Source organism: Cololabis saira, chromosome 11, assembly GCF_033807715.1.
Source record: "Cololabis saira isolate AMF1-May2022 chromosome 11, fColSai1.1, whole genome shotgun sequence".
In the NCBI taxonomy this organism is placed as follows: domain Eukaryota; kingdom Metazoa; phylum Chordata; class Actinopteri; order Beloniformes; family Belonidae; genus Cololabis; species Cololabis saira.
In genome coordinates, this window is record NC_084597.1 from 16960928 (window position 1) to 16977884 (window position 16957).

The 16957-nt window shown below is 40.7% G+C and overlaps 2 protein-coding genes across 10 annotated transcripts in view; both read right to left on the reverse strand.

Moving 5' to 3' along the window:
• Positions 1-1280, reverse strand: part of fcho2 (FCH and mu domain containing endocytic adaptor 2) — a 78966-nt gene extending 77686 nt beyond the window's left edge. For all 6 annotated transcript variants that reach the window (XM_061733830.1, XM_061733828.1, XM_061733829.1 and 3 more), the window contains exon 1: positions 1132-1280. In XM_061733830.1, the coding sequence (XP_061589814.1) occupies positions 1132-1164 (33 nt within the window). In that variant the 5' untranslated portion in view covers positions 1165-1280. The remainder of the gene's footprint in view (positions 1-1131) is intronic.
• Positions 1281-6462: 5182 nt separating this feature from the next.
• The window catches only part of tnpo1 (transportin 1), a 37219-nt gene continuing 26724 nt past the window's right edge, over positions 6463-16957 (reverse strand). For 3 of the 4 annotated variants that reach the window (XM_061733833.1, XM_061733832.1, XM_061733834.1), the window contains 9 exons: positions 16512-16670; positions 16337-16424; positions 16153-16251; positions 15951-16046; positions 13939-14014; positions 12900-12999; positions 12745-12819; positions 12423-12543; positions 6463-10277 (listed from right to left, as the gene is read on the reverse strand). In XM_061733833.1, the coding sequence (XP_061589817.1) occupies positions 12436-12543; positions 12745-12819; positions 12900-12999; positions 13939-14014; positions 15951-16046; positions 16153-16251; positions 16337-16424; positions 16512-16670 (801 nt within the window). In that variant the 3' untranslated portion in view covers positions 6463-10277; positions 12423-12435. Of the gene's footprint in view, positions 10278-12422; positions 12544-12744; positions 12820-12899; positions 13000-13938; positions 14015-15950; positions 16047-16152; positions 16252-16336; positions 16425-16511; positions 16671-16957 lie in introns of those variants that run through there. The other variant, XR_009783479.1, reaches the window with a different exon arrangement.

The following is a 16957-nucleotide window of genomic DNA, read 5'->3' on the forward strand; positions in this document are numbered from 1 at the left end:
TCTTCTTTTTTCTAAAATTAAATAAATAAAAGTAAATAAATACATACAATTTTACATCATAAAAAAGATAGATTCATGCTCACCTTACGTGTAAGAGGAGATTTATTTTTGTTAAGGTTATTTTGGTAATTCAGTACTAGTCAACACAAGATTAATTTTAATAATCCAATATCGCGATACACTTTGTCACCTCCACCACACGTATTGTGACGTTTTTGTATCGCGAAATTTCGTGGCACGATATATTGTTACACCCCTAGTATTTTACACATACATACATACACACATACACACACTACACTACAAAGATAAATGACACAGCTGATCACTGAAACAGAATAAAAATAAATAAGGGAGTTATACAGTATCTCCCCTGTATGTAATCAGATTGTTTTCTATTAATTTTATGTTTTCATACCAAAACAACCAAAGTGTTCTTGGCATTTTTAACACATCAAATGTGGGTAAATCATTGGTAAATTGCGAAAATATCTCCTATACTTTTTAAATGTATATCTCCAGCTGTGTTTAAGCAAACATAAGTAGGTGCAGACAGGATCAGAAACGAAAACAGCCACGTCAAATTACCCCCAGCGCTGAGATGACCTTTAGCAGCACACACACGCTGTAAATGTGACCCACGTCTAAAAGGAGTAGGCGGTTTAAAACAATATCAATGACAACAAAAAAGCTGCTTTTAATGCTCTTATAACTCACTAAACATCTGGCCTCTCACTGAAACTTTGTTACGGAAGAAAATGACGCGTACGCCGAATGCCCGTGATTGACAGGCGGCTCGTCCAATAGCAATCGAGGAAGTGACCGTAAACATTCCAAGGAATCCACAGGCAGCCAATCAGCGCCAGAGGGGCGGGGACCGTGTCGGCTCTAAAGTTAGATGGGTTCACAGAGGCCCGAACTACTCCAATGATCACCAATGAAAATTATCGATCAGCCGCGAGGTCGGTGACCGGTCAGTCTGGCAGCACCGGCCGCTGTCACTGAAAGCGGACCGGGTGAAAAACCAGAGGACGTGAAGGCGCAACGAAAGCATTATGAGAAGTAGCACCGGTGTAAATAAACACATCGAAATGGAAAAGAAAAAAAAAAAAAAAAAAAACTCACACCTACCCAGAAATTCTCTAGGAAATAAGGCGTTATCATCTTGTTTCAATCTTCTTTGCCAAAAATCCAGAACTGGTTGTAGTGCACTTTTTTACAGCCTAAATCATCCACAGCTCTCCCCCCCTTTCTCTGTTGTGTGTGCCAGCCTTTCCCCGTTTTCCTCCTCTCCCCTTTCTTCTCCCTCCCCGCACCACAGACTCCTCCTCCGCCGGGCTGTGGTTTCTCCCCGTATCGACACCAGACTTTGGACGAAACAGCGCTACCGACGGCCGATCAACACGCCGGAGCAGCCGAGTGCTGGCCGCGGGGCGGCGTTCACGCGCTGCCCGGAAATTACAGCTCCCAGACGTTAAAGCGGCGCAGACTAGGGTGCGACTTTTGAAAATGTGACCAGGTGAGAAGTAGTGTTGTCATTACCCGATTATTGATTAAAATGAGCGACTTTAATGTTTTCCATCATCTCCATGCCCACATGGAATCCGGAAAGTTCCATCCCAGTTTGGGAAAAGCTGACAAATGAAATATGAGTAATTATATCTTGAAAGGTAATTTGGCTATCATGCTTAGCTATGCTTGCTAAAAATAATATAAATATTTTTTGCTAAAAATAATTTTAAAAATAAAAATAGACTCCAACAAAAATAATGATTTTTTGCATTAATACCCTTATATAGCATAACATTCCCTGTTGTTGGACGCGACTGCGCATGTGTGACTCAAATTGGGTAGCGACTCACATCAGGTAGTGACAGGGACTTCAATGACTGTCCAGGACCAGGAAATGGCCAGGTAACATCTTTGCAGACCCCTCACACACAGGACACAGTCTGTTTGAACTGCTCCCCTCCAAAACCTCCAGACTCAGAGACAGTTTCTTCCCCCAAGCTGTTGCTCTGATTAACTCTCATCAGTTATAGAGTCTCAGAGTAATCAATGACCGTGCAATAATAATAGTAATAATAATAATAATAACCACAATCATATGCTATAAACTCAAACTTTATTTATTTATATAGCACCAAATCATACAATATAAATGCAACACATGGTGCTTTACATGCAGGATAAAATAACAATCAAAAACACAATTTAAAACATCCCATACGACCCCACCCCCCACGCGTACACACACACTCACTCACACACATGTGCATACACATGTGTGCACACACACACACACACACACACACACACACACACACACACACACACACACAGTAAGTGGACTGGTGACATGGCTTAGCACTAACGATCCAGGTGAGGAAAAACACTATCTATGGCTGGCCGTCCACACCGAGAGGCATCACCGACCACGACCACTAGGAGCATCGCCACAGAGACCCCCCCAACCCGGACAGACCAGGGCAGACCCCACACAGAAGGTGGAGTCCCAACCCCAGCTACCCAGGCCTGAGGGACCCCCATGACGACACCCCCATGGGCGGAGCAGGCACACCTCCCAGTGTGGAGGACCCCCCTGAGGAAACACTATAACAATGCACCTTTCAATAACCATGTCTACCTCATACTGCTGCACCTTTCACTTTTTTAAAAATGGATATATGTTCATAAGAGTTGTCCTTTGTCTATTTACTGTGCAGTGAGCGAAAATAACCGGAGTCAAATTCCCTGTCTTGTTTGACCTGACTTGGCCAATAAACCTGATTCTGATTCAAGTGTTTTGAATTGACTTTGGCCGAAATGCGGCATTAACGTGCTCCCCGTAAATTCCATCTCCATACGTTAAAGCGGCTCAGAAGATGTTACTTTTGAAAATGTGCAAAGGTACACACAAATATAAGCCACGCAAAATACAACTATGTCCAAATCTAGGAAATAAATGTTAAGAAAAAAAGAAAATTCATTTAAAAATTAATATATCTTTATAATTGCCCAAAACTGCAGGTGTACTGGAAGGATATTAAAAGGGAAATCGAACATATTTTGATGTTAAAACTAAAACTGATTCAAAGTTATTTATTTTGTGCATCCCTACAGGATATCAAATGGGGCAAAATAAATCATCTTTATTGAGAACATTACTTTTGGTTGCTAAAGAAAACATTAACAATAATATGGTTACAGCTCCCCAAGATAGAACAGTGGCAGCAAAGGGTCAATGAGGTTTATGTCATGGAGAGGATTACAGCTAGATTGTAGCTGAAAATTGATTAATTTATTGATATATGGTCACCATGGATGTTGACGCATGGCTCGGAGCTGCCACTGGTTTGATGGCACCTGGACGTGTATCAGAAAGCAAAGCTGTGTATATGCTTTGTTATATTATTTATATTTGTGGGCATAAATAAAAAAGTAAAAAAAAATGTAATATACCTTTAGAGATGCCTTAATGGATTATGATTGATCTGTTTGTGAGACCCACCCCAAAACACAGATGAATCAATGACTGTTGAGTATCAGTTCCACAGGGATCTGAACTCGGACATCAGTAGGTTTCAGCTCCACAGAAAAACACTGAATATCCTGAACTCATCATCAAAGTAAAAAAGAAGCTGAAACTATGTTCAGGGGGTAGTTGCAATACCGATTCCACTTTGGGTTTTAGTTGTGTGGTAACTTTACCTTAGATTATAGAGCTACCCAGGAAGCCAAGGGAACACTCCCATCGTCAATCAACGTTAGCTGTGGCTACCAGCCGATACATTCCATGATAATGACAGTGATCATAGCTAGCCATTGGCAGAGCAGACTGTCAATCAAACGGCTGTGTCTAACTGTGAATGGCAGCCTTAAATATAGGGAAGTGAGGAGGCTGAGGCAGAAATCAAGTTAGCCCTTGTATGAGCATTTATTACAAACACAGTAATACAGAACACTGACAACAACCCTTCACCACCCCGGTTGAGCTCTTATACCCTCCCCACATTGATTGGACAAGACCACATACCAGCGTAGGGATCCAGTTTACACACACACACACACACAACGCCCATCACTTGGCCAAGAGTATTTACATAATATATCACATCCCCTTTAAAATAATTATACTATATATTGGCCCACATCCAATCTGTGTGGCTCCATCAACACAAATTGCAGACAATTATCCAGCCAAACACCCCTCTCTTGCTTCCCACACTTGGTACGATCCAGGAAGTATAAATAGTTCTCACCAGCCACAGAACAGTGTTTTGACACAGAACACAGGTAAGTGTTTTAATCCACTCACACCTTGCAAACATGTTAGCAGTGCTCAGAGTACCACCAAACAACTTACAGCCGGCTTGCCTGTTTGTGGTACTGTCCCCCCTGCTGATTTATGTACCATGCTTTGTGTAGGACTGACTTCCATAGCTGCCAAGAACTGCATGCCAAAGAATCCTCCTAAGTGACAAAATCACAAACATTAATACTTACTTCTGGTTTGGCTTCAATAGAGAATTTAAGAGGATTCTTGGTGACTACCAGTACCACATCTTCACAACTTCAGATTAACTGCTACTGTAGATAGCTAATAGATCTGAAGATATTTAGTAATATAATTTTAGATGTACTATTGTGAGTTATATGATGCTAAGTTACACCTTTCCAAATCAAACTAATAAGTAAATTAATTGAATCTTACTACTACTACTACTACTATTACTACTGTTTTTTAGCAGACGCTTTTATCCAAAGCAACTTACATCTGAGAGAACAAACACATCATTTCACCAGGGGCCTAAGGTGGTTCATATAGGTTGCCAAACCTGGGTCCTCCAGACCAGGGGTGTGCGAACCGTGCGACCGCGCTATGGGCCGTTTTTTTTTTTTTTTTTTTTTTTTCGTTTTTTCATAAATATCAACAGTCATGTTCCATTACAGACTTAAATGTGTACTAGTCTGTGCATATTAATAAATATATGTGCAATGATGTGCATGTCTGTTGTTCAATACAACTGCATCAGACCAAGCGCAGACACAAGGTGCTCTGATCCATACGGGTGGAGTGTGGAACAAACTGTCACACAATGTCGAGAGAACGAGACAGATTCAGGAAATTTCCATCAGGGGATGAAAAAAGAAAAAAAACTAAAGAAAATGGAAGAGTTTAATGCCTCTCTGAAAGGCTCGTTTGATAAATTTGTTACAAAAATCACCGATCCGACCGGGTCTCAAGCAGCCGTGGGGCCCCGGGTCCAGGCAAGAGATGATGATGATGAGGCAGGGGAAGGTATCCAGTATTTTGCTAATTGGAGAGTTAAAATTGCGCATATAGACACCCGATCCGACCCGAAAAACCCAAAAAGGGCCCCCCCCAGCCATTTCGCACAGGGCCTCGCAAATCTCCCAGACGGCTCTGCTCCAGACCCAAGCCCACCTCTGTAGCCACTAGACTACCACTCCCCAATCTTACAATGTGGTACATGAGCAGTGTTGATTCTGGATGTTCCCCTCTATTAACTTAATGGCAGTTAAGAGGCTGTTCCCATTTGAACTGTGACCTGTGTCTAATTTGTCCTCATTACCAACCATTTAATACATACCATCTCTCCTCGGCATACTTAAGTCCCATTTGAATGCTCCTTATCGTGGCCCTTTTGTGGGCAAATATTTTGCCAAAACATCTTGGGATAAGGTTTTTCACACAGGCAGTCATCTTTGTAAAACTGTAAACAATGTTGATAGATTGTCTGAGTTAGCAACAGTAACTGAGGCTTGGGATGGGTGGCCTTACTGAGAAGAACATCCTTGGATAATGGGAATATAATGTTTTTGGGGAAGTGTTTAAGCCAACAGGCCAGGCAACTGTGTCAAAGTACATGACATCATGACAAAAGACAAATATTGAGATTTTGGGAGAAACTACTCCCAGGCCTTGGATGATCAAAAACGGCAACAAAAAAACCCAAGACAGACAGACCACCCAGTGCGCCACACTAAGTTTTTTTTTCTTCCCCCACCATTGCCTGTTGTTTATTCCCAAAGTCTCAACATTTGGCCTGTTTCATGATGATGATATGTTCATTGTGTGTCATGCACTTTTCAGTCTTTTAAATGGCCTTGTGTGCCAAAATGTGCAAGACTAGGTGCTCGTTCTGCCAATTAATGAATGTAAGTGAAAGAGTGCCAGATAACAGTAGCTGTAGTGTGAATGCCTCCACAATGTCATTTTGATACAAGTGAGGTTGTGTCAAGGCCATCCTGGAATGATAGCATTGTCTCCACCTTAAACTTGAAGAAAAAAAAAAAAGAAGAAAAAAATCCAATCAGTTGCTTTAAGTCCATTTCAATGTTGAAAATTCAAACGTTACGCTACATGTTGACATAGCAGTGCTGTAGAAGGTAAAACATTTTTACAACATCTGAGGGTAAACAAGACAAAGGTCTGTATTACTGTAAACAATTTATTGGTACAATGTACAGATTCAAGCAATGATTACCAGCCACACTCACTATAGATCATCTTACAAACATTACAAAATTACTACAGTACAATATAGAGTCTTTGCATGATCCAAAATATTTGGTGGCCCCAAAAGTATTACTTTTTTTTAAAACTTTTTTAAATCAGCAGCTTATTAAAAAAAAAGTCTATCAAAATGATGTTTTCACTTTAATTAGCAAAAAAGATGAAGGCAGATAATCTAATCAAGTTTAAAGGCTAAATTGTATTAGAGAATACAGGAGCTCTTTAACAAGACATTCCTTACGATTGGTGGGTGTTTCATAAAATACAAAATTTCAGTAAAGCTTCATAGAAAGTCCAACTTGGGTTTATAATGTCATGTTATTAACTTGCCAACTTATTTCTTTGCCTTGAATTCAGTGTTTCTGGTTTGTTTCGATAGATAATACTGTGTATCTAGCATAAAACACCAAAAAAAAAAGAAATCCACCAAAAAAATAAAAAGTATTTGCTTTCATGGCTTTTTTTCAGATAACAGTATATGCTGCAGTCTGGTAACAACTTTGACAAAAAGCAGGTAACTATGTGCAAGTTGGGATTTCTGAATTGTTCTCACACCGATGCCTTGCAGCTGTATTGATAATTTAGTTCACAGTGCTACACACTAGCCTGGCCAACCGCCCTGGTTCTTTTACTCTTCAATACAAAGAATTAACGTGTTTACTTACCCATGACTTAAGCGCCCACACTCTGGGTGGGGTTGGCAAAAGAGCCTTTCTGTGTGGAGTTTGCATGTTCTCCCCGTGTTCCCCTGGGTAGCTAAAGTGAGCTACCCTCACAAAAACATGCAGCAGTCCTGGGCTATACATGCCCCCTCTGGCCAGCCGGGGAGGATCTGGCTGGAATAATGTGATACCTCCGGCCAGAGAAGCCCCACCCTGTCTGGTGAAAAGAAGCGGCCTGCTCACTCCTCAAGTAAGGAGGAGACTTTAGCTCAGACCTCCTGGGGTTGGTAGATGGAGCAATGCCCAGGACTGACTTGGGTAGGAAAACGGGGTGAAAAATGGGAAAAATCTGGGATATTTTTTTTATTAAAAAACAACAAAGAATTAACCTGGTAGGTCAACCTTTTCAGGGGGCGGTAACAACAGACGCAGAGGTAACTGCCTGTGCACACCCCTGGATAGGCATGCAACCAATCAGAGAACAGAAGAATATGGCGTGGACAGCGCAACAAGCAGACTAGTGTCAACAAAAGATGTCTAAAAGTCACAGTGAACGACTGGTGTTGGTTTTATAGTAAAAACTTTTGGATTTAGGCTGTTACCGTTTGGACACTCCTGTACGAGTCACTGCACAAACCCCGCCCCCACCCCGTTACAATTGGTTCGGTACGTTCTGTTCTGGTGGAGATGGCTGTGAATGGGAGGGGTACCAGAACCGGGAGCTGAACAGTTACGGTTGGCCAGGTTACTGCACACATAATCTCTATTTTAAAACACCCACGGCTGTCCGTTTCTAACATGAAGGGCAAGCTTTTCCCTAGTTTGTAAGTTGAGGAAATGCATAAAGGCGTACACATTGGGGAAATGGTGAAAACAAATAACACTGGAACAAAACAAAAAAAAAGAAACAACCTGAGGTTAACATTTAGAAAACACGTATTCAAGTGGTGAAACAACTATAATTTATAGCAGCGGTCAAGTCAAACAGACAGCCCAGTAATAATGGTGATTAATATCTGAGGCTTTCACTGACCTGCAATCTTTCAATGAGAGCACAGCAGGTCTCTGAAAACATCCCATCAAGACACAATATCTTTTTTTTTTTTGCAAGCCAAACAGCTGGAATGTGATAGACAAAAATCACTTTAAAACACAAAATGGTTGGTACACATACAAGTATTTGCCTTTGTATTCCATGATGCATCACATCCTGTATTTTAATCCAGCAAATTGACCAAAAGAAGAGACCAGTCATGCATTTGATGACACGTTGAACAACTTCTACTGTCCAATGACTCAAATGCATCAAGATGCATATTGCAGTAGTTAAATACAGTTTTAGCAGCAATAATTAATAAATCATGTATGAGAGGTTTGGCTGTCATTTATTCAAGCACTTTCCATGTACATTTTTAGGTGCATGTAAGGTGCATTTAAAGAAAAAAAAAATACTGCAGTTATTACTCTGGCCAGCAGAGGGGAAAGAAATGACTGGCTGGGCATAAAATAATATTAATCATAATATTAAAAATAATACAAACATAAATTACCACCTTTCCAACCCATCATGGAATACATTCAGGCTGTAACTTTAAACAGTTTGACACTTTTGGAAAAAAACATAAGACAAGCAGACACATAAACATTCTTGTAATTTCACAGTATTTAAAAATTACATCCAGCTATGGGGGGGGTTCAGGGAAAGCACTCCAGCAAGGTTCATGTGAAGTTATACAAGTCCTAGTGTTGCAATACACACGTTTTACTATGTACTTCTTAAAACTATGAATTGAAGCTTCCCTCCCTCCCTCCCTCAGTCCCCATCCCACTATATGTTGGGGTGTGAGGGGCCACCAACATGCAAGAGATGAAAGCATCCAAATACCCCACAGCGACAAGCACCCAGAACATTACACAGTCATCTTCAGAAATCATGCTTTTAGCACAGAAAGCCAAACAACCAGCAACAAAACTTCAATACATTGAGAAATAAACATATTTAACATTGATTTGATGGTTTGTGTGGTCCTGACAGCAAAGGTCAGGTTTCATTTTACGTCCATGATATAGCAACCGGCACACAGGATGCTCGCCTTCATATTTCCTTTCGTGAGGCTCAGAAAATGTAAAACAAAACAAAAAAAAAATAAAAAAAAAACTAAGCAGCTAAAGCTTTGATATGCTCATTGATGTTGTCAGTGTCACATTCACACCACAAAACCAAACAGACGGTCACTCCTAAGGTACGACTTTACACACGATTTAACTTCAGTGTGTAAACCCCGTCATGCTACGTTACAGCCGACTGCTGTTATTCTCTTGTAAAGGAAACAAAAACACTTAATACAAATTACAATTACAATTAAAGAACCTTTCTTCTATTTTGTTTTTTTAAATGGCAATGACAACTGTCGACACACATCACTAATGTTCGACAGCTTTCCACATAAATAGCATGCTACCTATTCCCAGAAAAGCTGTTCTTAAATTGTGCTTTCTGGTGACATAATTAACAGCCTCCGTCCTGTTGAAGCATAGTGCCGCTCAAGTAATTTGGTATCACAATGACAAAGTGATCATTTGTTTTGGTGATATGCAGCGTTTTATGACATATTTCCCAGAGCTCCCAATCAGCTACTGCTCTTCAGCTAAAGTATGTCTTAAAAAAGAAGAACTTTACCACTAGTGTTCTTGGAAATGCATATACAGTATGTCCCCCAAAACAATTGTCTGCATCATCCACTGTAGCTAACATTTCTTTCCAGAAATCTGTAATTTAAGATATCTGGGGAGCACAAATGTAAGAGGGGTGGAAAAAAACAAATTTCCGTTATTTGTGATGTGATTACATGAATGTTCCTCCCATGATAAGGATGCTCTGACAGTCTCTTTCCCCTTAAGTTTTGTGTATGAGGGCACTGAGAACTGCAGATGCCATCACTTCCCTCCCACCCCGTCCACCGAGTAGGAGAGGGGTCTAAACCCCCTTCCCTCGACAGGCAGACCCTTCCCCCCGGTAAAGGGTAACGTGTTCCCTGGGATGGTTCCCTATATCGTCTCCCGTAGTGAATGACCTATGGAAAGAAAGTTGCCTCATTAGAACACAGATCAATTTAAATATCTTCCTAACTCGCTTTTTGAGTGAGATTCCTGCTTGAAGAATAATCTAAAAATCTAAAATGAGTATATCCAAGCAACTACAAGGAGTATTTGAATGAGTGAATCTCTTTGGATTTGTGTAGTGACAACCTAAACACCCAATAACTCAGCTGAGTAATATCTCACCATTTAATGTATCGAGATTTTTATTTTTGTGAGTTTCTAAGATGTTTTGAGGTGGAACGCTTATGGCGCTTTTGCATTAGTACCGCCTTAGCCCCGCGCGGCTCGTCGCGGCTCGTCGCGGCTCTACCCGTTTGTCCCTGTTTGTTTTTCCACAGCCAGGTGAGAAGTGGGGGGGTTGGGGTGAAGCTGCTGTGACGTACTCGATTGCGCAACCGCTTTGTTTGTGTCGGCGCGGATGAGAAATCAGCTGGAGCCGCGAGCGGCTGAGAAAAAAACAGCCCATCTACATCCCTTTTTTAATTCTCTCGTCAGCCCCCAGGTTTATGAACATCTGCACCTCAGAGTTGGATCACCAAACAGACGTTTGCGCTGTATAATAAAATCGCTGCGAGCCGCGGGTCGCTCTCGCGCTGACTCCCGCTTCCTGATTCAAATCCTGATCCTGTTTGACGGCCCCGCCCCGCGACCAATCAGTGGCGCGGAGGGTGGTGACGTCAGAAATAGTCCCTGCTCAGCCCTGATTAGAACCTCACCAGAATGGTTACAGAAAGAGTATCGGCTTGGAGCGGCTCTACCCGCCTCAGCCCCTAGTGCAAAAGCGCAAAACGGGGCCGTGGCGGGTAGAACCGAGTTAAGGCGGTACTAATGCAAAAGCGCCAAAAGACATACAAATGTAGGTACAATGATGCCACAGAGGTTTCTCCAGATACCAAACTATAAAGAATATTTTACTCAACGGTGTTTAGATCAGTTGACCTCTTCAGTGAGATATGCACCCTTGTGTGGTACAGTTGCCAAGCTGTGAATATTTGTGTGAAGTCATATCTCATGGATCTGGGTAATCAACACCTCTGGAAACTTCACAGCCAACAGAATCCTTGTGCAGTTCACAAATCTACATCACTTCAGGGATCCTCCAATCAGAGCAAAGGAAAAATGTTTCCTGAATATGATTGCCTGTAGTCTAGCTTTTGTCTGCTACAACCAGACCAGACTTGAGAAATCAAAATGATTCAAGTTGGCCACAGACTTGGGATTACATTACCAGAGTGGAGTTAACTGGAATGATGATGGTGAAACACCAAGGAAAACACTGGATTCTGAGTTACACTTTCTCAGTTGCTAGCCCAGTGAATCCAGTGTTCACTAAGCTACTTGGTGTTGGAGATTTTTTTTTGCTTAAGTGGAATTGATATTTATAGGCCTAAAGCTGAGCTTTTTCCCCCGATTCTGAAACGTGAGTTTACTGTATTGTGTTTTGTATGATTAAAAATGGCTTGAATGATATCTGACATCTGCCTCCACAACCAGAGGGGCTCATTAGGAGGAGGTTAAGGCAAGGTTTCTCTTTAGGGCTGGGCGATATGGACCAAAAGTCATATCTCAAACCCTTCGTCAGTTTTAATACAAAGCCTTGTGCCAAATGTCACACAGGTACCGTTATTAACAGAGGTCTGCACAATATCAAAATGTATAAAACAAATGAAATAAAAATAAACTGCCTGCATATAGAGAATAAAAATGCTTCTTGAATAAAATAAAACAAATATCCCTTTCCTGCATAACAATTAAATTAAAATACACTGTACAATTAATACAATGTAGACAGTAACAGGCAGACTTTTCCACTGAGGTTGACAGTTGTGCAAATAACAAAACATTTGTGCAAATCTCAAATAAAACATTCAAGTCAATTTGTCACCAAATAAGCTATATCAAAAAAAAAAAAAAAAAAATTCAATTTATTTTTTTTTTTTTTTCAAATCGATATAAACGATATTGTCTCGTACCATATCGTGTTTGAAAATATATCGATATATATTAAAATCTCGATATATCGCCCAGCCCTATTTCTCTTACAGTGAAAACTGAATTAAGTGTGTTTTGTGTCTCATTTTCCACAAGAGAAAATGGTAAAGAGAGAGCAAACTGACCCCAGCGAAACAGTTACACCCCATAAAAGGTTGCCAGCCGCTCCTTCAGTGGCATTGGGAACTGATCTGAGAAGCGCCTCCAGTTCTCTTCTCCCACCTGGTTCTTAAACCCATGAAGGATCTGAAATCAAACACCAGGAAATGTTCATGTCAAGCTGTAAGAGCACTGCCTTCAAAATAGATCTTGTGCATGAAGATATTATTATCAGAACATGGTGTGCAGAAGCTGCTATTCCTGCCTTTGGCCACTGGAGGGCAGGAACGATAAATAGGGAGAGATATTCTTTTTTCACCATTTGTGTCAAACATTTTTAACCTTTACCTTGTAGAACATGTCTCTGAGCTCATCGTTTGGATCTACCCAGGAGGCCACTGCATCACAGAAGAATATAAAATCCTGTTCCAGAGAAGAGAGGTGAGGCGATGTTTGAACTTTTGAGAGCTACCAACAACATAAGGAGCACCACTGGAGCTCACCTGCACTACGCCTCCTGGATTTACACTGATCATGGTGCAAATTCCTCTGAATGCAGAGTCCTTCTCCTCATTGTCTCTTATATTTCGCAGGGAGGTGCACCTGACAACGGGGACGGCCAAATTCAAGATCAAACTTATCGAACATAATCCTCGAGCAACAATATAAGGAACCAGTTGAATTCTACCAACACTATGGATGTTAAACGAAAAATAAAAACACTAATATATAGGTATATTTATATTTAAAAACATTTAAGAAAAACTAAGACAGTCTATTCTCTCCCTTGATAAAAATGTCCTTAATCATTTTCTTTTGTAGCTGTAAAAACATGTATACAGTACATCCATGTGAGTAGCAACTTGTGTCAGGACCTGAATTACTAACTCATCAAGCATGCACACAAAACAGAATAAAATAAAACAAAAATCTAACATTTTTACATTTAACACATTTACTCTGATTTCTAATGACTTCACTTTGTCTATGAGCAGTCAGTTCAGAAAAACCTCACACATAGCACCTTGAATAAAACTCTTTTCTTTCTCTCTAAGAGACTGACTAGAGAAGGTTGGGGTCATTTTTTGGGACAGGCACATGCAGCTGGGTGACTACGAAATGAGAAAGGGATTTAGGAATGCTCTTCGGCATTAAAGACTTGTCTCCTTTCTCTGTTGTGGAACCAGCAGGCATGTGACAAATCTGATCCCATGCATCTTAAAGGTTGTTAGCGACAGTTAACAAATGACAAAAAACTAGAAAGTAAAGAAATTAATGTATAATACATGAAGGTGCTACTGAGGCAAAAGAAAAAAGAAAAAGAAAACACAAGTAGGACCTAAAAGAGGACAGGGTTAGTCACATGGTTGGCAATGATTACAAACTAATAAGAAAAAACTGAAAAAAAGACTTCTTTTGAGAGGGAAAGCGAGGAGGAGGAGAAGAGGAGAGCGACAGAGGAGAAGAGGGAGGGACAAGTGACAGACAGGAAGAAGGGAGCAGAGATAAGATGAATTAAATAAAAGATTGAATAATACACACCAGGGTCTTATAAACTGCTGTAGCATGGGTGCCACCTCTTGAGGACAAACGTAACCAAGACGACCAATTGTTATTGCTAAGGTAACGCAATCACGGTTACACACCACCAAACGCCAACCAAGACATGAGCAATGAGGAGGGGAGGAGAAAAATAAAGAAAAAACAAACAACTCAGAGACATAAATCAACAGAATCTGTGTATGATAATAAACAGAAGATTTCACTAGCGTTGATTATTACTGCTCCTTCAGTCGTGGGGAGGAATGTAAAATATGACACTCTAAAACAAGACATACATAACGTTTAAGGGAGAACACATTGACAAGACATTCATAGAAAAAAGCAAACAATGGCTTCTTCTTTCAGAAATCTTATGGATCGAACATTAAATCTGTTGTAAAAGTTGATTAAAAATTATTAGCTCGATTTAAAATTTACAACTCCAGACACAGGCTATCGGGTGTAGCGTGTGCACATGACAGGCCTAAACAAGAGCAGCGATTTTTCAGAGATTTCTCCCTTAAACTCACAAATGTTAATTTTCATAAAAAACAAATGTCTGTTGTTTTCTTTTTTGAAAAGAAATGACAGATTACTCCAAGCCAACTACATGGAGGGAGACTAGTATCCAGCACAGCAGGTTCTTATGAGGCAGAGAGGAGGGAGGACCTAAGTTTAAGAGACACAAAACTATGCAACATTCTCATTAAACAAACAGGCATTTATGAACAGTCCAATGACACATGCAGAAAGCAGATGGTATGCTCATTAGAGTAAGGTTCAGTGCAGGATCAGCTGATTGGAGACAAACTAAGGAGTGGCGCCATGAGCTCTGAGAATTTGCAGCCACGCCCACTTTTGACTGTGGTATTATGTGACGTCCCTGCTTTAAATTTAGACGCAGTCGTAGGCTGCCTCCATTCAAACATACATAATTATTAGGTTTACATATGGCTGAAAACAGTGACTTTTTTTTGCACTGATGTCTTGTGTCTCAAGGATGTTTTCAAATGAATCACTGAAAACATACAAAAGACATTTTAAAAGAATAATTTCATTCTTATGAGATTCATCTGGAACATCAGTTATAATTGTTGTGTATCCTGCATCAAACATTGGCCATTCTTAACAACATTTAACATCTATTGGCAGATATGCATTCACATTTAAAGAACAGTAAATTAAAGCAACACATAAACTGACAGCAAACAAACAGGAACACATCTACAGAGTCCCTAACTTGTCTTTTATTTTGGCAGGTCACACTTTACCCTTGTAAGAATAATTTTCATAAGATGGCAATTTTGATTCAAATTATAGTTTTCAATCCAAATCGTGAACAATGAGCAGAGTGTAACCTCTTACTGCAATTGAAACAATTTTCTAACATACCTAATCTATGTTTGCCAGTTTAGGGGTTTTATCAATTCTGGATTAAACATTGCACTTATAATCATGTGACGCTATAAAGTCATGTATGAGTCTTAAACGCAACCTAGGTTTTTGTATTTTGTGTCATTTCAATATCACCTGTCAGTCAATTCAAATTAGTGTCCAAGATTGGGCGCTTACATGGTTTAATTTATTTCAAGAGTGTCAAAAAAAAAATGTTGCACTTGTGCTGTCACAGGCTTTTTTCTTTTCAGCTCATAGAGGTCTATGCCAAGTTGCATATGAATATTTGACATATTTGGACACATTTTAGCAAAACCAGTAAGGCTCATTCTTTGGGAAGGGCTGGACAGAGATTAAAAGGTCAGGACAGGCATCTTAACGAGTGTTGTCAGTGCTGGCTGTATGAGACGAGTGGGTGAGTCAGCATCTCCCTGTGTGTGTGTGTGTGTGTGTGTGTGTGTGTGTGTGTGTGTGTGTGTGTGTGTGTGTGTGTGTGTGTGTGTGTGTGTGTGTGTGTGTGTGTGTGTGTGTGTGTGTGTGTGTGTGTGTGTGTGTGTGTGTGTGTGTGTGTGTGTGGCAACCTGGCTGGCTGGCTCAGCACTACCACCGTGTGGTACCTGTGTTTTCCAGGAGAGTCTTTGGAGTGTTGGGCCTGTTAATGATCTCCACCAGCTGGTGCAGTACCATGGCAACGTATGGCTGCATTTCAGGCCCTGAGTGCACACGAGAATAATAAATTACACTCAGCTCTTGAGTCATTACTTATTGTGTAAATGAAGACGATGCATTATGAAAATTTGTTGAGAAACAGGCACTGACCCATTTGTATAGATATCTCTCCAATTGCCCAAGTTGCATTGTTGCACACTGATATCAACTCTGGGTTTAAATTAGTACCCAGTATGGGCATAAAATCAGCTGAAAGAACAACATTTTACTATTAGGCCACTGATCAACAACTTACTGCCAAACAGTGTTTCAGAGACAACTGCTCAACACATACCAATGCATGGTTTGACATGTTGGAAACAAGCCTTGGTCAAATCCCCGAGAAGAGCAAAAGAGCTCTGACACACTTCTGGCATTTTGTCCTAAACAGTTGGAAGGAAAAGCAGACTGTGAGAAATTCATGCCACTTCACCACTTTATACTGCAGCACGCTTTTTACAGCTCCTCACCTGCATGCACTGGTACATGAGAGTCAGGATGTTGCTACGGGCAACCAGCTGCTCAATCGTGCCTCCCAATCCTTCAGCCAGTCCACTGAGAAGATCCAAAGCCACGATCATGAAGTCTTTGTCAGGGGCTTCGTACTGGTCTGGCTGTGACTGGTGAAGCTAAAGAGGAAACAACAGTAGGAATGAGAGTTGATAACAGATGAATTGATAAGATCAGAGACTTTGTTGAAGGGTGTGAACTCAGTCACAATCACATTAGCACCTCCAAAGCAAAGGAGATGATGACTGACGTCTGAATGAATACCATAGAGATGGCACTAATGGAGGTAAGAAGGGAGCGCAGATGTATACAAGCAGGTGGGTGTCCAGACTGACAATAAATGGTACTGGTGAGACAACACCAATGTACTTTACAAGAAGGATCAAAATCTCCGTCTGCTGAGGAC